This window comes from Bombyx mori, chromosome 6 (assembly GCF_030269925.1).
Source record: "Bombyx mori chromosome 6, ASM3026992v2".
NCBI classification, from domain to species: Eukaryota; Metazoa; Arthropoda; class Insecta; order Lepidoptera; family Bombycidae; genus Bombyx; species Bombyx mori.
In genome coordinates this window covers 8,764,942-8,787,246 of record NC_085112.1, presented here as the reverse complement: position 1 = coordinate 8,787,246, position 22,305 = coordinate 8,764,942, and the positions used below count along the sequence as shown (strand labels likewise).

At 39.1% G+C, this 22,305-nt stretch overlaps 1 protein-coding gene across 1 annotated transcript; it reads left to right on the top strand.

Annotated features, from left to right (window-relative positions):
• Positions 1–211: 211 nt before the first annotated feature.
• LOC101735526 (WD repeat-containing protein 36) lies at positions 212–6,088 on the top strand. Its single transcript, XM_021350858.3, has 8 exons — positions 212–1,931; positions 2,125–2,294; positions 3,024–3,260; positions 3,447–3,629; positions 4,188–4,383; positions 4,498–4,576; positions 4,841–5,003; positions 5,362–6,088. The coding sequence occupies exons 1-8, from the start codon at positions 988–990 to the stop codon at positions 6,063–6,065; spliced, it is 2,676 nt and encodes an 891-aa protein (XP_021206533.2). The 5' UTR covers positions 212–987; the 3' UTR covers positions 6,066–6,088.
• Positions 6,089–22,305: the final 16,217 nt, after the last annotated feature.

The following is a 22,305-nucleotide window of genomic DNA, read 5'->3' as shown; positions in this document are numbered from 1 at the left end:
GAGATCAAGTACTATGTGTATTGTGTTATGTGTATTGACTTGTCATTTAAGAGTTATTTAATTGTTTACATATAACAAATAAATGAATTTCAGTTCATTTCATTTTATTACCCATTGTGTTTTATTTCATAAAATGTAACTAGTAGACTTAATATACACGTGTCATGATAATAGCACAGAAGTAAAAATACAAGTAATTTTAAATCAATTGAAGATGTGAATGTAGGAAAAGAGCACCCGATACGCGCAGACCATCTGTGTTGCAGTGTCTCACTCAGTGTGTCAAATATTAATTTGCACGGCCCACTTAGCCAGTACACTAAAGTAGGAATTGCGTAATTAAGTTCAACATAATATTTAAGTCGCGGTTGAGTATTCGGACGTTAAACATGAGTTTGAGGAAGTTTAAGTAATAGCACTGAGGTAATGATGTTTGTAATAAAACTCAGTGCTAGATTTTCGACAACGCAGCAACTTCCAAAAAAAAACGTCGAAAAAAGGCACCATGACGACGAAGCAATGTTTAGAATTGAATTTACATAAATAAAACGTTGCAAGCACGTGTTTTGTATTTACATAGGGTTACACAGAATTACTTAAGGTAAATTCAAAACTGATGCATGTGTATAATTTTATCCTATAAATAAATTTTATATGGTCACCACATTAGACAAGGACACCGCGACCAAAAAGTATTCTCTTTCGAGACCGATTTCTCGGCATCAGACAGCACTCCAGTTGTAGGTACTTATTAACTCCATGGTAATCAGTCACTTGTCAGACATTGTCAAATTGTTTTAAACATCTGTTTTCATTATCAAAAAACAGTTCATCTATTTAGAAAACAACAACAAAATAATTAAAAGTGAGATCATTTGAAGTTATATTCGGAATAACTATCGTATTGTCTTATTTTAGAAATATTATGATGAACATTTTTGTGAATTAATTTCTCGAAAATAACTAAATGTTTAATAGTTTTTCAATATGTCAGAAAAAACTAGTAGTCGCATTTTCTCAGGCAGCAGGGTTTTAGGTTATGTTAGTACACATGTGCCGTGTGTTGCTAGATATATCCAAAGACGTGGTGAAACAATACTTTGTACGAGCGTAGGAAAGTGGTTTCACACTTATGGCTGTAACAAATTCCGCTTGCTTAGCGTTAGTGGTGAGCATCCAGGACCCATAACATGTATGGTTGGAGACAAATATCATGTCTACACTGCAAGTGAAAATAACATTTATGCCTGGAGACGTGGTTGCGAATTAACGCATGTGTATAGAGGACACAATGCTTCCATTAAGTTGATGTATCCTTTTGGCCCTCATCTTATATCAATAGATGAAGAAAACATTTTGAAAGTGTTTGATATCAAAGAAGAGACAGTAGTACTAGAAATACCATATGAAAAGAAAGTATTTGACATAACCACTATATGTCATCCTCCTACATATTTAAACAAAGTTCTCTTGGGCAGCAAACAAGGCAGATTACAGTTATGGAATTTAAATACATCAAAATTAGTTTATACTTTTAATGGCTGGAACTCTTGCGTTAAAATTACGGAGCCAGCTCCTGCAATCGATGTTGTTGCGATAGCTTTAGCGAATAACAAGATTGTGCTTCACAATTTGCGTTATGATCAACTTGTTATGGAGTTCACCCATGACTGGGGAAAGGTCACTTCTCTGTCATTTCAAATAAACGGCACACCTATTATGGTTACCGGAAGCTCTGCCGGTCATATAGTTACATGGAACTTAGAAGAAAAGAGAGTTCATACACAGATGGAGTCTGCTCATAATGCTAGTGTAGCAGGCTTGCACTGTATGTTATCGGAACCATTGATGGTAACAAATTCTGAGGACAACTCTCTGAAGCTATGGATATTTGATATGCCTGATGGTGGAGCTCGACTTTTGCGAAAAAGGTATTGTCAAGTCAACTTTTGAAACTAAGCCATTATTTTAAAGACTAGTATTGTTTTTAAAATTTCATCAGATTAGTTAACAAATATAAGATCCAAATATAACAGGGCTTAATATATAAAAAAAAAAATCAGCTAAATTAGTTGTGAAGGTTACTAGAACACTGTTATCATAATAAAATTTTAATTTTTGCAGAGACGGACCCGCTCTCCCTCCAAATTATGTAACATATTGTGGCTTAACTGGAGATAATCTTTTAGTAGCTGGAAGAGATAGTAGCCTCTACATTATGAATACTATATCAGAAACATTCAATAAGAATTTGGGGAGAGCTTCTCGTAACAGAAAGGCTTCCAAGAAAAAAAGTAAGTTCTATTATAACTGATAGGTCTTATATACATACTAGATTCTAAATCATAGTGTTTCTACAAAGGCTAGGGGTACTGGCATAATATGCTTTAAATTAATTAACTTTAAAGTAGGTTTATCATAAATATCAGCAGAAATTAATACAAAGTAAACAGGATGATAGGTAACTACCATTCCTGAAATGGAAGTGGCATTGATGTACTCAATGTGAACCTTAAACTATTTGTTCATAGCCTAAATTTATACCTATTGTTAATGGTTAAACTTTGTAGACCTACACTATAAATTTAAGATATCACATAGAAATCCCTTCACATAAGTATGTCAAACACACAACAGCAAAATTATACAGTTCTTAGCCAAGTCTTTAAGCCTTACTTTTGAAAACTAGGTACAAGATAGGGTAAAGAAACAAGTTATTCTTTTGTGGTATTTTTTTTATTTTTTTTTTATTGCTTAGTTGGTTGGATGAGCTCACAGCCCACCTGATGTTAAGTGGTTACTGGAGCCCATAGACATCTACAATGTAAATGCGCCACCCACCTCGAGATATAAGTTCTAAGGTCTCAGTATAGTTACAACGGCTACCCCACCCTTCGAACCGAAACGCATTACTGCTTCACTGCGTAAATAGGCGGGGTGGTGGTACCTACCCGTGCGGACTCCCAAGAGGTCCTACCACCAGTGAATATTGTGCATTGAAATAAATTTTATATTATTAACAGAGAGAAGTCAATATGATCCATTGATCATGCCGCCAGTCACAAGGCTTAGCCTATGCATGCAAAGAGATAAACAGTGGGATAGTGTAGCAGCGATTCATAGGAACTTACATTGGGTGACAACTTGGTCTTATCATAAAATGAAAATGGGTCAGCACATACTGAAGGCTCCAGGCCTTATAAAAGGAGATGTTGCAACATGCCTCACTGTCACTAACTGTGGAAACTTTGTTATAATCGGTAAGCAGTATTCAAAATTAATTATGTTCTCAAAAATGTTGTATTTTGTTAAGTCCCTTCTTTTATAGTGGTAGTAAAAAAACTTAGACAGAAAGAATAAAAACACACATTAAGAGATAGTTTGGAATATGCCAAATGCAAAAAAACCCTTTTTTTATTAAATTATTACATTTCAATTACCTTTAGGTTATAGTAATGGACAAGTACACAGATTCAACATGCAATCAGGAATACACAGAGGGACTTTTGGGAATGAGAAGAAAATAGCACACAAAAGTGCCGTCAGAGGAGTTGAGACTGATTTATGTAACCAAAAGGCTATCACTGCAGGTGCAGATAATAAACTGAAATTCTGGTACTTTAAGAATTGTAAGTGAACTTCCTTTGGCTATAATATCACAACAATTTTTGATTTATGTACAGAATTTAATTGAACAATTTGCAAATCATGCCTACCAATTAATTAACTTTATATATAACAGTTAACTCAAAAGCATGTTAATTGGTCAAGCTATACAAGCACTAAGATTTTTACAAATTCATATTTTGTTTACTTGCAATCCCAGACAATGTCCCCACAAAACATCTGATTTTAGTCAATATCATGCAGAATTAAATGATTTTTTATTCATGCAAGGAATCCACCAGTTATTATTTTCATCTTTGTTATGTTCAGTATAGTAAAATTGTAAATAGAATAAATTTGGTGGTGGTTTTCAGTAATATTATCTGAGAAACTCGATGTGCCTAATTTTTGTACCATTTAAATGGCTTAACTTGTTCCATATTAGGATTCACAGATAACTGTTTATTTATTTGATATTGTGACCTCAATTTAGTGTAAAATAAAGTGCTGATTCTATATTATAAAATAATCACCTAGAATAAGTATAAATATTCATTTAATTAGAATTATGTCTATTTCAGTAACTGCACCATACTCAGTTATGCGATTAGAAGAGTCAGTTTCAATGACTAAATGCCACAGAGAGAGTGCCTTGTTAGCATTGGCTAATGAGGATTTCAGTATTACTATAGTTGATATAGACACAGTGAATATAGTGAGAAAATTTGAGGGACATGCAGGAAAAATAAATGACATTGATTTTGACCACCAAAGCAGGTGTGTAATAAATGTATTTTAGTATGAAACACAAAAAAGTGGTTTTGTCTTGTTTGTAATCTTCAGAATTAAAAAAAAATAGGAGTTTGAAACATGAATATTTAAAATTTTCAGGTGGCTGATTAGTTCTTCAATGGATTCTACAATATGTACATGGGACATACCTAGTGGTGAACTTGTAGATATATTTGTAGTAAGTAGACTAACATAGAACATTTTCACAATATACATCCTTTTATGTCATCATGTTGTGTCAGTTGTGATGCTATTTTCCTGAAAATTATAATAATATTTGATTGCTTTTTCATGAGATACGCATGCCAGGTTCCCAGGGTATTGTTTTAAGAAAAAACAAATTTTAACCAACAATAAACGATCGAAAAATAGAAAATTGCTTTCAAAAATTACGTATAAGTACTAAAAACATGATAACTTATTATTTGACTGTTATTTGTAGACTGAGCGACCATGTACATCCTTAAGCATGTCACCTACTGGCGATTACTTAGCCACGACGCATGTCGGTGATATAGGAGTGTTTCTGTGGGCTAACAAACTTTTGTATGAAAAGATATTCCTGAAACCAATTGACCGATATTCTGTGGATATACCTAAACTTGGTAAGTACAACATACATATCTAGTATCATAACCAGATAAACAATTTTGAGAATATATTTAAAACACAATCTTGTATGGCAAGTAGATTATAATTATTTTTTTGCTAAATGGGTGAACGAGCTCACAGCCCACCTGGTGCTATTTGGTTACTGGAGCCCATAGACATCTACAACGTAAATGCGCCACCCACCTTGAGATATAAGTACTAAGGTCTCAGTATAGTTACAACGGCTGCCCCACCTTTCAAACCGAAACGCATTAGTGCTTTGCGGCAGAAATAGGCAGGGTGGTGGTACCCACCCGCGCGGACTCACAAGAGGTCCTACCACCAGTATATATTTTTATTCAATTTTTACAGCTCTGCCTACATTGACACCAAAAGATCCATGTCAAAATGAAACAGAAATCATTGAAGTCTGTGAAGAACCAGAATACAAATCTCCCATCCAAATCAGTGAAGAATTAATAACTTTGTCGAATCAGCCAACGTCGCGATGGTTGAATTTATTAAACCTCGATATTGTTAAAAAACGTAATAAGCCAAAAACACCTCTGACAATACCAAAATCGGCACCTTTCTTCCTGCCCACCATACCTAGCTTAGAGCTGGAATTTGACGTAGAAAAAGATAAAGAACACAATAGTAATTCTAAGTTATTGATACCCGAATCTCTGTCGACGTTGTCAGCATTCGCCAAGAAACTAGTATCTTCTGATAGTAATGAAGACTTCAGTAAATGCGTTGAGATTTTGAAGTCTTTATCCTCGTCGGCTATTGAAGTCGAAATCAACAGTATGGCGCCTGACATGGGCGGTTCTATAGACGTAATGGTTAAATTCTTGCAAATGTTAGAGACTACATTGAACAGTAACAGAGATTTCGAATTAGCTCAATCTTATTTAAGTTTATTTTTAAAATCTCACACAAAGGTTATATCCGAGGAAAAAGAACTGCGTGATTCATTGATTTCAGTAGAAGAAGCGGCCACAGAATCATGGTCGAAATTACAAACTCAGTTGATGTATAATATCTGTATAGTTAAGGCATTAAAGGACATGTAATAAATTTTACTTTTGTTCTTTTATTTTAATGTTTTTTTATTTATTATTGCTATTATTTGTAGTAGCAGTGGTAGTGTCTAATGAAGTGTGTTACACTGTGTATTTTCCAAAAGGAGTTGTAACGGCAGTCTTTCCTAGACACTACATTCACAAAATCTCGATTGTGAAATTTCTATTAATTGTTAAAGCACACTGTACATTGAACACGTTAGTCATTATTAAACTAAACAAAAATACATGTTGTTTCGTTAAAGGCTTATTACACTTGGCTGAATTTAGTCGACTGAATTCAGTCGCTACTGAATTCAGTGAAGTGTAATAGCATTAAGTAAGTTAGTCTACTGAATTCAGTAGCAAGGATGGTTTCTGACTGACAAAATCATATAGAAGCCTAATTAGAAACGCATTTAGGAAGGTGTAATCGCATTTAGTTACTTAATGGTTTCAGTCGTCCCATAGCTCTCCGTGCGTGAGGACGTTTTAGTTTGTTTTTTGCTTTCGAATAAAAAATATTAATTTCGGTCGCCTTTATTTAATGTGACAGACATTTATAAATAGCCTGACATGTTTCAGGGATAGTTTATGTCATCAGGGGTTGGGATATTGAAGAACTAAATTTTAAATCTGGATACGAAGTTCATATTTGCTAACATTCCGCACAGCAATAAATATTTCTTCACCGATATTCTTGTTTTTATTTATTTTTATTTTGAGAAATTGAAACAAAAAACGAAAACAAAAAAAACAAAAAAATTGTTGTTTTCTAGACAATACTGGGGCCATTCTCTTACGCACACGACACGTCTTACTTCGTCGCGTTTAAACTGACAATTGATTCAGTAATTGAATTTAGAACAGTGTAATCAGAAGCTTCTAAATTTGCTTCTGAATTCAGTCGACTAAATTCAGCCAAGTGTAATAAGCCTTTAAGTTAATATTTCATGAGTGTAGTTGAAGGGCGACAAGCGCGTTTCAAGATCACTGACCCTGCGCGTCATTTGAATCTGTTTTAATTACATTGCGGCATATAGCATTGACAATTAAAATTAGAATTACTATACTGATTGTTTAGTGTTCTGGTTTTAGGAATCTCCCGTAACCTGTACGTATCAGGGGTCTGGTGTGAGACATTCACCCGTAGTCTCCGCGTGTCTTCGAAATGTGGCCTTTGATACGTTTTCAATAGTCCGCTTGATCTCGCGGCTTACATGAAATGAACATGGCCAGCATGAAATTTCGAGGTTACTGGAATAAATTGAAATCAATATTTTATTTAGACCACGTGTATATATACAAAAACGCATTTGTATGCAATCTTCATATATGTAATCGGTAAACTCAATACATAAATATAAAAAAAAACAACTACCTACTGCAATTAGTATCTCAAACTAGTCGCCGTTAATAACTATATTTTTTTCTAATGCTGATTGTATCATACATGCCATATTTTATTACATTTTAAAAGTTATTTATAACAAAGTCCCTAGTTAGATGAGACCATGAAAATTAACCTTGTCTTTATTCGTATAATTTTACTTAATAAATGTAATTGTTCCCTCATTTCCTTCCAATTGTATTAACAACAGCTGTCGTAGTCTAGGTCTACTCCCTGCATTCATTCACAATGGGGTGAGTTGCTGACGCCTACAGCGGGTCATCGAATAGTTTGACGTAGGCAAAAAAACCTTAATTTTAATGGTATTTTTATGGGATTCTATGGTATTTGACACACTGCAAAATATTGTCCTATTTTTTTCAAATGTGTATTTGAACTTATAATCTTTCGTATTGTATCATAATCATAACTCTCAACGTTAAGAATGTACGTAAGTAGGTATTAAACTAATGTAATGCACAAACTGAAATATACTAAACATCCTTCTTGATTAAAAATAGGCTGTTGAAATTGAAATCCGTTTGTAATAGCTAAATCCCTAGTTCACATTGCTCTATAGTATAAATACGAATATATGATTATGAAACTAACATTAGAATATATAACACATGCAAACTGAAATTAAAAAAACAAATTTTATTTTATTTACGAAATTTGGAGAGCATCGTAGGTTTTTTTGAAGCTCCGCATAGAATGGCATAGAATAGGTAGGTACATAATAAATTTAAAATTTATTACGTATTTACCACTAGTAACGCAAATTTTGCGAATTAACTTTTGATTATACGGTGCTGTATCTTCATCGTGTAAGTTTCTTGATTACTGAAATCAACTTAATTACCCATTTAAACATATTATATATATCCTATGTAGGTATTTACTTTATTAAAATGGTATGTTTCCCAGGACCGAACCTATAGTCGTACAACTATGAGAGTACACAAAGCTACGAATGTTAACATTAGTATTTTACCAATAACTAATATATTATGATATAAACAGATTTATTCATTTATTGAATAGCTATTAGGCGAGATATTCCTATAGGATAGAAGACGGAATACATATTAGGATTCCATGTACTTTGAGAATAAGTACCTATAATACATAAATATATGTCTCTGTAATCATTTAGAAAAGGAATCGGTTGATAAACAGATGCAAAAACGTCAGTAGATATCTAAAGGCTTTTTCTTTTTTGGAAATAAAAAACTATTACTTCAAACAATAAGATAATTATTAGTATTAAATCTTATAATAGTTACAAAATATTAAAAAAGAAAAATAAAACGGCAAATAGAGAATAAAATTGTACATAAATATTTTGGTTTTACCTAGTTATACATAGATTAAACCCTCTGATCTCGATTACGTAAGTAACCGGAAGATCGATGGTACGGGCCAAGTGATCATCGATGAGGTGTACTTGATATTTGTTGAGTGTGGGTTTCCGTTATCTGTGGCGGTCCGATAGTGTTACGGTAATTTTGAGTGTATATAATTGTTTGTTGTTCGATGTGAAGAAATTCCCTGAAGATGCCATAATCGCATTATCCCCTACTACCGATACATATTATAAGTAGGTATATTCAGACAATTTCTCGACTGTTGTATTACAGTTTACCTACACGTTGCTTTATCAGAAACTGTGATCTATGTATTCCAATGTTCGTAGTTGCTAATAAAAAAATCATGCATGAGTATAATTCATATTTGAAAATATACGGTCATGTTGAGTTGTTGGAGCTTTCTTTTCCTTCTCAATCTTTCCCGCATTGTTGAAGATTGTGATTCTTCTGTCGTCTTCTCACTTTCCCTCCATCTATTATTCCTATATTTTGTGTCGCGGAGAGCTTGGTTGACCAGCATTTCGAGTTAATGAGTCGCGGGGGCAGGCCACCGCTTTGGGCTACGGGCCTGTAGGTTTTTGGTTTTCTAATTTATAGTGTGTTTAGTGCGAGTTTGTTAACGTTCTCGATAGCGTAAAAGTTAAGTCAATTTAGTATGCAGTTGGAACAGCGCCCCTAGCGGAAAACGTACGTAAACGATCCCATACCATACAAATATGAGCTAACTTTTACGCTATCGAGAACGTTAAAAAACTTGCACTAAGCACACAGGTAGCGATAAATCTTTCTAGGCTATCATCGTTTCTGCATGCTATGTGACCAAAATCTTAGCTGTATGTGATCTTATTCAGTTTCGATGTTCAAGGTTCACACTACTCTAATAACTCATCATGAATTACATTTAAAGTGATTTTTAATATGTTGTTGTCGTTGTTGATTTTTAATATGTGCTGCTATAAATAATAAAAATTCCATGTAAAGAGCCTGGTTTTATTTTAAAGAAAAATGTTAGAATAGGTAACCTCCGTTTTACGTCTTTTGAAGGCGATGATACTCAAATCTTTTGATTGATTTGATTGATCTTCAGTAATTTATACTAGGTAGGTATACCTACGTAGGACCTACCCATGTTTAAAATGGAGCGCGTCAGTCAAGAAATTTGTATTTATGATAACTTGTAACAAAACCAAGATTATGTTTTTTGACCTCGTCAACCGTAACTTCCTGAATTAACACACATAGCAAACTGCGAAGTGATCCAATCTTACGTTTACTTAGACTTGTTAATAACCATGGCCGACGTAAAACGATGAATAATCTGTAAAAATCGGAATATCACTAAAGTAAGAAATACTCTAATGATAAGTTACTAAGTAAGTGGGTGATTAGATCTAGAAATTCATATATAGAATTTGTTCGCTTTGATTTGTAGGGTAGTCGCTCCATTAGAATTGAGAGTGCATAGAACATGCTTTATGAAAGAAACATGCCTCGATATTGATTATTGGTGGCGCACACTTACATTATGTTTCGGTATAGGTTTTGTTTACCATTTAACACAAGGAAGATTCGTACAACATAATATCTACCTATCAGCTAATGTACTCTAATAAAAAAAGTATAAAATAAAATGACTAATGTGTAGGAGCGGGCTTTTTTTTTACTAGGACATGGAAAAAGTTAACATGATAACGCTAGAGCCGGCAGCAGCTATTCACAACAATAGGGTATAATAAATGGTTCCTTCGCATTGTGAACATTGAAGAAGTGTTTTTTTTTTCAAGAAAGTTTGCCTGTAATCTTATGTTCCATTCGATATTTATTTTTCAAAAGCAGACAACTTTTCCTCCGACGAAATGGATTATGAATAAAATAAAAATGAGATACTGGCATCAAGATTTTCTGCGCTCAAAATGGAAGTAAGTAAAAAATATAAAAAGAATAAAAATTAGCTTTAATAAATTCGAAATTTTTCTCCAGTCGTTGCAATTTTTCCTCTCCGATGGCCTCGATTTATTTGCAGATGATCCGCGAGAAGTCTTTGTGGCGTTTATTGAATATTTTTCGAAGGGAATTAAATCTCTGCCGACAGGTTCAAGAGAGTCGGCGTTCATTAATCGGCCGCTTCATTTTAGCAATAAGTATTCATCTCTCCCTCCTCCGTTCTTAGCATCGACAATCGGCGTCTGAGATCTCCAATGAAAATCTGATTGTGCTTCCTTTCCTTTGCATTATGAATATCTATTAAATGCTTTTTCGGCTTCCTTTATCATTCGTTTATTAGAGATGGATTGAGTGTTCGACAAATAGTACGAAAATGAAACGTTTTATTTAATGTGTATCATCATTTCTTCGGGGAGTCGGGTGACGATTTTGTAAGAAATAATAAAGCTGTCGAATGACATTTCTATACTAACCGCTTTCATATGCAAGTGCTTCAGAAAATGTTAATTTCCGGAGGGCGTGCTGAGTGCTACAGCTCACCGATAACGAGAATTTTTGTTATATGGATGTTCTCCGCACGTTACACACAGTAGATGTTGTATAAAACGAAACAAGCTAAGTTTCTTTTTTTGTTTTTATTTATAGATTAGACGGGTGGACGAGCTCAGGGTCTACCTTGTGTTAAGTAGTTAGTGGAGTATATAGACAACTACAACGTATCTAAATGCCGCCACTCACCTTGAGACAAGAGTTCTAAGGTCTCAAGTATAGTCACAACGGCTGCCCCACCCTTCAAAGCGAAACGTATTACTGCTTCACGGCAGAAATTGGCAGGTCGGTGGTACCTACCCGCGCGGACTCACAAGAGGTCCTACCATCAGTATAAAACAAAACAAGCTTACGGTAGGCAGCGACTTGGCTCTGCCTCTGGCATTGCTGAACTCCATGGGCGACGGTAACCACTCACCATCAGGTGGGCCGTATGCTCGTCTGCCTACAAGGGCAATAAAAAAAAAAGCTAAGTTTTTTTTTTTAGTTTCTTTTTATTGCTTAGACGGGTGGATGAGCTCACGGTCTACCTGGTGTTAAGTGGTTACTGGAGCCCATAGACAACTACAACGTAAATACCGCCACTCACCATGAGAGAAGAGTTCTCAGGTCTCAGTTGTAACAGTACAACGGCTGCCCCACCCTTCAAACCGAAACGCATTACTGCTTCATTGCGGAAATAGGGAAATAGGCAGGGCGGTACAGTACGTACTGTACAAATGTTGGCCATAGTGACTTATTCACTCACTGACTCACATGATATACAAAACGGCCACAATTACCGTTACATTAAAAAAATATTAAATATAATTAAATATTATAGAAAATATTAAAGCTGGAACCTGACAATTTAATGTAAATATTGTGTTTTCTCATTTTTACGTCAATCGTTGTGAAATATTCTTATAATATTAAACCGGAATAGGGTGCTAAACACAGCGAAATTGCTATAACGGCTTGGATTTTATTCCTCAAGGCTATTTTTCATTTAAATATTTATTGAACCCGAAAAATTATACGGGACGGGATCAAATACATTTGTCTGGAATGAAATGAAACAATTAAATGAGATGAGAAAATATCTCGTAAATGTTGGATGTGACGAAACAAAATAACCGAAAAACGAAACGAATTTTATAAGAGCTTAATAGACTTTTTGGAAGAATCCGAGAAGCCACGATATACGATTCCGTTTCACTTTTTCACCACTTGCCCACAATGACATATAATACATATTTTTATATTCCTACCCAACTACCGATAGCCTCGAGGGGTTATTCTGGCTTCACATTGTTGGTAGGCGAGCTTACTTTTTTTTTTAGGATTGAAGGCTTACTGGTGGCCCGGAGGCCTCTCCAGTTTTACCAGGACAGGTGGGCAAGCAAAGGCTCAGCCAGGAGGGGTGGGATTTGCTAATAGCAGCCCGAGCGCCTCCGAAGGAGACCTTACTACTCAAGAGCAGCTGCTTCGAAAATGAATCTACTACCGGATCGGAATCGCAACCCGCTGAGAAGATCCGGCGAGAAACTCAGCGAACTGATTCATGGGTTAGGTCGAACTCTTTGTCGAGTTCGACGAGTACGGTTACCGGGGTTAACGAGCTTACTAACATCAGTAACATCCTAACATTTGCTTTAGCCAGAGCAGTGCTTCGCTGAATCAATCACCGGATCGGAATCGCGACCCACTGAGAAGATTCGAAGAGAAACTCAGTTGTTTGTGTCTATGAGTTAAATTTCACGTTTAACTTTACACTTTATAATCCACCACGCTTAAACCGGAAAAAAATACTAAATTGACAAAATAAAACACTTCAACTAACTTCACACAGAACAGCAATTTGTACATTGAAGTATGGGTCTATGAGAAACCTATATAGTATATGAATTTGTAAAATAGTGTGTAGTTGAGTAGGTTACAGCTAGTTCTTTGTTCACTATGGATTATTAACACAGATCACCTTCCTCCGGCTGACCGGAAGTCAATATATATCGTACATGGCATTCATTCGACCTGTTCACAACTTCTTGTTTTCCGTACGAAGAATTAATAAAACTACATAGGTATACCCAAATGTATTTCTTTATATGCATATAATATATATGTCGGCGCAACGTCACTATTTAGTTAACGAAAAATAGTTAAAGTTAACTGTTTCTTTAATGTTATGCATGTCGACAACTGCTTTAGACTGTATTTAAGAGAATTCATTACTAGGCTACGACTAAATACGAATGACTATTGTCGCACAAAACATTCCGACCGGAGCAGCCGACCGAGGCGGAGCCCTCTGTTGTTATCGTTGTACACTTCAAATGTAATAAACAGAAATCATTGGAAAAGTGAGTCTGAATTACTGTTAATCTGGAAGGCAATGATAATGATGAAGAAAATGGCGTCATCATTTTAAATACACCATGGAACAAGTCTCTCCGTCATATACATGTAAAGAAAGTTATTCCTTTCTTTAATTTGATTCTTTAATTTGAATTATGTCACGCATGCGCTGTCGACATGTTGTAAAGTCGAAAAGCCTTGACAGATAAACAATATGTCATTGTGTAAAATTTTATAAAAATAATTTCTATTTAGATAGTTACAAGATTATAAAATAAACTTTAAATGTCGTTTCTTTGTTCTTTCGGAGCAACACATTGAAGTTTTATTTTAATAAAACAACATACCTAATAATCTTATATACATACAGAATCTGTATACTAAAACCAATTTATTAAACTAACCGGTACAAAGTTTCAATTAAATCAAGGGATTCAAGTCAAGATAATAATCACAGAGGTACGAGATCAGTACATCGTTATCCGAATGAAGGTTCCCTTATCGTTAGCGTGGATATGAACATGAAATATAGATGTAACTATCTATATAAGTGTCGTTGATTCTCATTTCCAACGGGATAGATATGATAATAGTCTTCATACCCGTACGTATCTCATTTGAATATTGAACAAGGAAATAAAGATTGTCGTCCATTTTCTATTAGCAGTGCTTCATTCCAGACCATTTACCTAACTTTTTCACTGAAAATGGGATTCTTCTTAATGTGTCTGGCTGCAACCGTCCGATTTGCGACCGCCAAGTCCCCCTTGGGTATTCTACTCGATATTGAAGTGCGGTATCTGTAAAAGGCAATTAAAATCACAAAGCCTTTTTAAATGTCCCAAGTATTCGTTTAATGCATGCAGCATTACAGAAATTCTGTTTAAATGTGGCTAGAATTATATTAATGGTGAGTGGATGATAAAAAAAATTCAACTTGTTGTCTAAAGTGTCTAGTAGTCTGAATCAATACATTTCTACAGGTTTCACAAGTTGCGCGTCGTTGCATCTCTAGATTACGGTACCATGGAGACCAGAAGGGTTGTGAGCTTTCCATCCAGATCATTAAAAATTCTGCACTATGTACAATATTAACCCTCCTCTAAACTGTATGTTAATTATCTCTGTTAATGTGAAAATAGTTCTCTATACAGTATTTTGAGAACATTGTAAATTGAATGGCCTGTAGGCATAAAATGTTAAGAACATTTTTAGATTTCTTGTTTTAGATCATTGCACCTAAGTTATGTATCTATTATAGGTAGGTGGTACCTTCGACAATTTTATTAAGCTCGTTCAAAGTTACCTAATTACATTAAAGCGAATCAGAATAGACGTTTTCGTGTAATAAAACCGATTCATCATTCGGTAACAGCCCGAATTGATTAAAGACGCAATTATTAATGTCCATGAAAATGCTGCTTCTGCCGTATCATCATTCGGATAGTTATAATCGAAACGAGTTTCATCAACAGCTTTACAAAAATTCCTCAAATTGGACACATTCTGATTAATTTTTGTAATTCAAATTTCCGTGGAGTACAATTTATGTAAGTAACAACGGCAGCTATTTATTTATGTACACACAAAAAAAAGAAGACATAGTACAGAGTAATAGGAAAATTATGTACAAAGGCACAGCATATTTTTTTAAGAAATCTCCTCCAGCAGACCTGTGAGAGGATTATGAGAATAATAATTAAAAGTGATAAGTGTGTGTAGAACAGCTAAAATAATACATACAACATGAGAATTATAGTAATGCACATACACATAGCAAATATTGTTAAACTTGAATACAAAATATTATAAGTAACACAGTATATACGAAGAGTATAGAACAATGATCATTCGATATGATCTATTTGATGATTGCTATTTGATATTTTGCCTTTTAAATTTATTTTTCACCCGGTTGCGACCCTCGTGTCCTAGATGAGTGTGCCTGCGACCGTGTTCGGTGTAAATCTGTGCTTAATTTCAAGTAGTGTTGTGAAACCTAGAGTTTCTACCTCTTTTATTAAAACGTTTTTGTTAGCTTCATACGTATGTTAGTACGTATGTTGTCGAACTCAGCAAAGAGCTCGAAACGTGCAGCCTAACCTAAACATCAGCCCGCTGCGTTTCTCGCCGGATCTTCTCAGCGGGTCGCGATTCTGATCCGGTAGTAGATTCATTCGCGAAGAAGCTACTCTTGAGCTGTTAGGTCTCCTTTGGAGACGCTCGGGTAGCTGTTAGCAAGTCCAACCCCTCCGGCTGAGCCCTTGCTCGCCTACCTGTCCTGGTAAAACTGGAAAGGCCTCCAGGCCACCAGTAATCTCTAAAAAAAAGGTATGTATTTTAGAGTATGTGACGGAATTTTTGAACATTATTTTTGTTGGCAACCCAACAAATTGGTATAAAACCTTTTTTATTGTTGTGGTTGTGGTTTTTAACATTACATTTGAATTTTGAATTTTGGAATGTCTTAAATTTGGCATTCTCTTTTTTCCGTGGTATTGTACGCGATTTATAAAAAAATCCAAAATATACCAATTTTATACGTGCAATCCTCGCGAGTTTATTTATTAAGTTCCTTGCCCATCCTAATCCTACAGTCCATTACAATTTTTACCCCCTTCAAATCGTCGGATTAACTCGATAATTTGGCATACTTATCAAGGACCGATGACAATTCAATATTTTAAACAGTTAAATCCATTATTTACTTTTGGTAGTCAAAACAACAAATTCATTTGAGCGCCTTCATTTTTTCACTTGCCAAATTGGAAACTGTTGTACTTGCCTCAATGTACATTAATGAGTAATTATGATACGTAATGCTACTTAAACTAAAAAATTATAAATAAATGATAGTTTGAAAACAACTAAAACACGGTTTTATAGAAAATCCAACTAGAATAGAAAATAAATCTTTATTAACGTATCCCTTTTTACGAAAATTGCGCGGACGGAGGAGTATGAAATTTTCCAAACTTATAGACAATACAGAGAAGAAGTGCACAATGCTAATATTTTTTTTAAATAATGCATTAAAGATACATTAAATCAATAAAGAAAACATTACACACACTACATACCATGTATTTAACGCACACACGCATGCATACTATATAATGTCAAACTTTTGTTCTTGACGTCTGTGGTCAAACTGAGAATAGATTTAATATTGTTTGTCTTTATTAATATTTTATAATAGTGTAGCCTTGGCGAAATTTGTGATTAAAGAAGTATAAAATACAACCATAATAAAGAATTATAAATAAAGAAATAAAGAGTACAAACTTACAATTCCAATTAATTATAGTCGAATTTCGACTACTGCGGGACCTTTTTTTTATGATTGGAAGTTTACTGGTGGCCCGAAGGCCTTTCCAGTTTCACCAGGACAGGTGGGCGAGCAAAGGCTCAGCCAAGAGGGGTGGGATTTGCTAACAACTGCCCGAGCGCCTCCGAAGGAGACCTAACAACTCAAGAGCAATTGTTTCGCGAATGAATCTACTACCGGATCGGAATCGCGACCCGCTGAGAAGATCCGGCGAGAAACTCAGTGGGCTGATGCATGGGTTAGGTTGCACGTCGACCTCTTTGTCGAGTTCGACGAGTACAGTTACCGGGGTCCCTAAGCCTGCCCCTAGTATTAGAGCTGAAGGCATCTAATGCAAAGGTTATTGGATCTGATGGATCCGTAAGGACGTGTCTAGGGCGTCGACGGTGACTGGCTCCTGCATGATCAGGATTCGGGGAGTAGTCAGCGGCGGCAACGATAAGGCGATTATCATGACGCATAGCCTTATCGAAGTATCGTTCCGACGCTGACTTCATGTATTTCCGAATTGATTCGAGGCCCAGGTCGTCGTGTAGGTCAACGTTCCTCACGAACCACGGAGCCCCGACAGCTAACCTGCAAAAGCGGGATTGTAGGGATTGGAGGGTGTCTATGTGTGTGCGGGCCGCGTGAGCGAACACCACACTCGCGTAAGTCATGACGGGCCTTATGCAAGTTTTGTAAAGTGTCACCTTGTTCCGAAGGAACATTTTACTCCGCTTACAGATCATGGGGTAGAGTCTACCGAGAATAAACGCGGCACGGTCACGGACTGATTTTATATGCGGGCGGAATGTCATCGATGCATCCAGGGTAACGCCCAGGTACTTGACCTTCCTGGCCCAGGGTATGGGTTGTCTAAAGAGAGTAATCGGGGGTGTGAGATTCCTCCTCCTAATTCGGGAGGAAATCCGTGTGGAGCTTCCCCTCTGAAATAGCACCGCAGTACTTTTCGCTGGGTTGATGTCTATGCGCCATTTTCGGAACCACTGTCCTAGGGCTAGGGCTGCGCTCTGAAGCTTCTTCGCGATTAGGGACTTATTTCTACTAGAATAGTAAACAGTCGTGTCGTCGGCGAATAAAGCTAAATGGGTCGGCGGCGACCGGGGAATATCATTGACGAATAAGCTAAATAGGAGGGGTGAGAGGACAGAGCCTTGCGGGACTCCAGCTGTGAGAGGTCGTGGGGAGGAGCGGGTTCCCTCGACTCGATATCGAAAAGAGCGGTTCGACAAGAAGTCCCGTATGATGAGCACGAGACTATCCGGCACGCCCATGTTGAATAGTTTGAAAATCAAACCATTGTGCCAGACTTTGTCGAACGCTTTTGCGACGTCGAAGAAGAGAGCTCCCGTGTATAACGGTTTTGGTCGATTAAGCCCCACAAGAATGTGCTCCGTGAGGCGGTGCACCTGTTGAACGCATGAGTGATTTGTACGGAATCCGAATTGTTCATCGATGAGAATGCCCTTGGATGAGACGAAGTCTCTGAGGCGTTTGTAGAGCAGACGCTCATACAGTTTGCCTAGAGACATGAGGAGGCTAATCGGGCGGTAGCTCGTCGGATGATTTTTTGGTTTACCGGGTTTATGTATGCCGATAACGTCCGCTTCTTTCCACACCGCGGGAAAGATACAGTTCGCCATAGCGGCATTGAAAATAGATGCCAACATTACGATGAGTTGGACGGGTAGAAGTTTAATAACGCGGTTAGATATACCGTCGGAACCGGGAGCCTTGCGAGGACGTAGGTCTTTGATCAAGTCTTTAACTTCTATCGGGGTGACGGGTGGTAACGCATCCGATGGTGGCAAGGAGGCTCTGCGTTCTACCTCACTGTCTACTAATTCTACATGAACAGGGTCCACGGATTGAGTGCTGGGCGTGCACTGGGTTTGCAATGTATCGGCCAGCAGCTCTGCTTTTTCGTCATCATCGAACGCCGCGAGTCGGCCTGAGGGGCCTACGAGGGGGGGCATAGTTACTACCGTATCCGATTTGAGAGTACGAGCTAAGCGGTAGTAAGACCTTTGGAAGGGCGCGAGTTCTTCTAAGAAATCAGACCATCTGGCATCTCGGACTTCGGCGATGCGAGACTTTACGTCGCGTTGTAGGGCACGCATTCGAATACGATTTTCCGCGGTAGGATACCTGTCGTAGGCGCGTATCGAGGCGTTCTTAGCTCTAAGGAGTTCCCTAATATCGTCGGACAATTTGAAGCGGTGAAGGAAGTCCTCCGCTACAACTTGTTTCGATGACCTATCTAATGTTGAGGTGATGTGTGACGTTAAGATGTCTATGGCTTCAGCGGTATCCTGAGGAGACGGGATAGAGTCCGGGTTAAACGGGAGCGATGGTGGATCAGATTCAGCCAGGCTGATGCCCCGCGTGTGCCAATCCACCACAGTCCTCGTGACGGGAACGGAATCGGGAGCGCGACCGAGCTTCATAACGACGGGACGGTGGTCTGAATCTAACTCTGAAACTACTTCGATCGAGTGTAAGCGCAGAGTTACGTTTTTTAATAACACTATGTCGAGTATATCCGGGCGATGCGCGATATTTAGCGGGTAGTGAGTCGGGGTTAGCGGAGCGACGATATCGAAGGCGAGATCATCGACTAACGCGTCAAGCCGCCTGCCATTCGGGGTTGTGGTGTGTGAGTTCCACCTGATGTGTTTACAATTTAGGTCGCCCGCCAGAATGACAGAGCTCCCCATACCGAGCAGCGCCTCGATATCACTGCTTAGAACGATCTTATCCGGTGGAAGATAAACGGACGCGATAACGATCGGCGCGTGTCCCGTCAGTGAGATTCGGCACACTGATGCTTCGATATTAGCGAGCGCGGGAGGATCGAGCGGGACGCAATGCAGGGCTCTTCTATAGTAAATGACGGTACCACCACCACGGGCAGAGAGCCTGTCGTTCCTGACCATGTTATAGTTCGCGATTTTAGGGTCACGGCGCGCGGGCTTAAGTAGGGTCTCCTGCACTAAAAAGATATCAATTTGATGGTCACGCAAAAAGTCAGAAACCTGATCACGTTGATTTGCGAGACCGTAAGCGTTAAAAAATCCTATCGTTACGGATAGGGGCTTTATTCTACTTATATACGCCATTGATTACCGGCGGAGTGAGGGGAGGACGTACGTATTTAATGACGCGTATACGTCGGCGTATTCCTGCACAACGGCGATAAAGTGTTGTGCAGTGGAGGCAGCGCGAATGGCGTCGCCCAAAGCGTTAACGCGCTCAAAGTTGATCGACTGAAAGAAGTCGATCGCTAAAGCGAGATTTTCGGACGCGGTCGGAGGGCAAGTCGCGGGAGAGGGACGAGTCGCGGGAGAGGGACGAGTCGCGGGAGAGGGACGAGTCGCGGGGGCGGGACGAATCGCGGGGGCGGGACGAATCGCGGAGGAGGGAGTTGTAGCCGTGTTCGTGTACGGCAGCGGTTTTGCCCAGGCCGAGACACTGGGAACCGCCGCCGGAACGAACGCTGGCTTAGCCTGCGACGCAGAGGGTGCCGAGGCTTTGATGACTGGGCCGGAAGCTCGGAGGCGGTTTTGGCGGACGACGCGGCGATTTATTTTAGGGGCTCGGGGGCAACCACGGTAATTCGCGGGGTGACCCTGTGTTCGACACAGGACGCAGCTAGGCGGTTCCGTCGCGGTTATTTGGTCGCGAGCGCAGAGGGCCGTGGCGTGATCGCCCAAACACTTAACACATCGGGGGCGCGCGTGACAGTTACGGGAAGAGTGCCCGTACAATTGACAGTTATGGCACTGGCTAGGAGTGCCTTTTTTATGGGGGGCTTCGATGGCGATACCGGAGAGCCTACAGACGGTCTGTGTGTTGAAGATTTTCTTACCCTCGGGGGTAGGCTGGAGGGTGACTAGAACCATATTATATGGCTCCCTACCGCGACCGGTGTGCATACGGTGCACAGAATTCACTGGAAAGCCCTGTTCTAACAGATCGGCCTTGACGAGCTCTACATCTAACTCTTTAGGGATTCCGCGTATTACAACGCGGAGTTCGCGCTCCTCCTGGAGCGTATAAGTATGGAAACTTATACGTTCCTTACGGAGGTAAGAAGAGAGGGCCCTATGGTCGTCGGGTGTTTGAACCTTAATTTGAATGCCGTTCGCGAGGTTACGGGCATTCGTGAAATTTATATTTTTGGCCTTAAGGGCCAGGCAAACTCGATCCCAAGCTGCCTTCTCCTGAAGGATAACCGGGGGAGGGGTCTGGGTTTTATTTTGTGCCACCGGACGCGGCGACGGAGTGGCACGGGCTGGGGGCGCAACGGGAGTCTGAGGGCGGGGGCGCGACGCGTTCACGGCTTTGCTAATTTTAGCGGCCGCGGGAGCTCGAGACTCCGCGGCACGCTTCTTACCCTTCTGTACCAGGGTGAATCCATCCGTCGATGAGGCGGGGGCGAGGTCGACCTCCATGTCAGAGTCAGAGTCGGAGCACGAGGAGGCGGGTGCAGGCGACCTACGAGCAAGTGTAGGTGTTTTAGAGGGCGCGACGGAGGCCGCGGATGATCGCTCAGCTGAAACGATGGTCACGGCGGACGACGCAGCAGCTTTTCTCGCCAGTATAGGCGACACGGGAGCGGCAGGCACGACAGAGGCTGCGGTGCTCAATACAGAAGCTCTGCACGCAGGTACAGGCGACGCAGGAGCAGCGAGCGCGGCGGAGTCCTCGAGAGGGCTCGCAGTGTGATTGGATTTGAAGGCCAGAAACTCTGAGGCGAGCTGTGGGTGGCGAAGTCGGAGGAATTCCGCGAATACAGCGTCCATGATCGCTGAGTACCCAGGTGGGGCGGCCCCGGGTCTTGAAAACACTCGCCTTGCGGCGAGGCCCCAACTTCTCGGACCTGAGCGGTTCTATTGAACACAGGTGGCAATGCGGCGCGATTACTACAGGACAAAGAAAAAGCTCAACAAAACGGAAATTACAAAAAGAAACAAAACAAATAAATACTTGCAGGAAAACACTTTGTCGGCAAATGTTCCATGAACACAAAAATAACTAAAACAAAACAAATAAAAGCTTCCAGGAAACACACTTGGTCGGCAGATGTATCACGAACACAGGCCGCGCGAACAATGGCCGGGCTAACAAAAGCCGGGCGAACAAAGACCGGGCGATCGAGTGGACAATGAGCACGTCCGCACGTGACGGGTGCCTCTATCGGAATGACTGCGGGACCTCTAGTTTATTGTAATCTATCAAAATGATAAGACTTCTAGTCATATCTGTCAATAACATATTAAAACTTTTGACATCGCGCACATTACATTTTTTTTTTTTCTATTTTTTAGT

Bases quoted from the DNA above. Each gene is read 5' to 3' on its own strand.
- LOC101735526 (XM_021350858.3), top strand. From the start codon at position 988: ATGTCAGAAAAAACTAGTAGTCGCATTTTCTCAGGCAGCAGGGTTTTA. The intron at 1,932-2,124 runs GTATTGTCAAGT...TAATTTTTGCAG, and splicing joins GCTCGACTTTTGCGAAAAAG to AGACGGACCCGCTCTCCCTC. The intron at 3,630-4,187 runs GTAAGTGAACTT...TGTCTATTTCAG, and splicing joins ATTCTGGTACTTTAAGAATT to TAACTGCACCATACTCAGTT.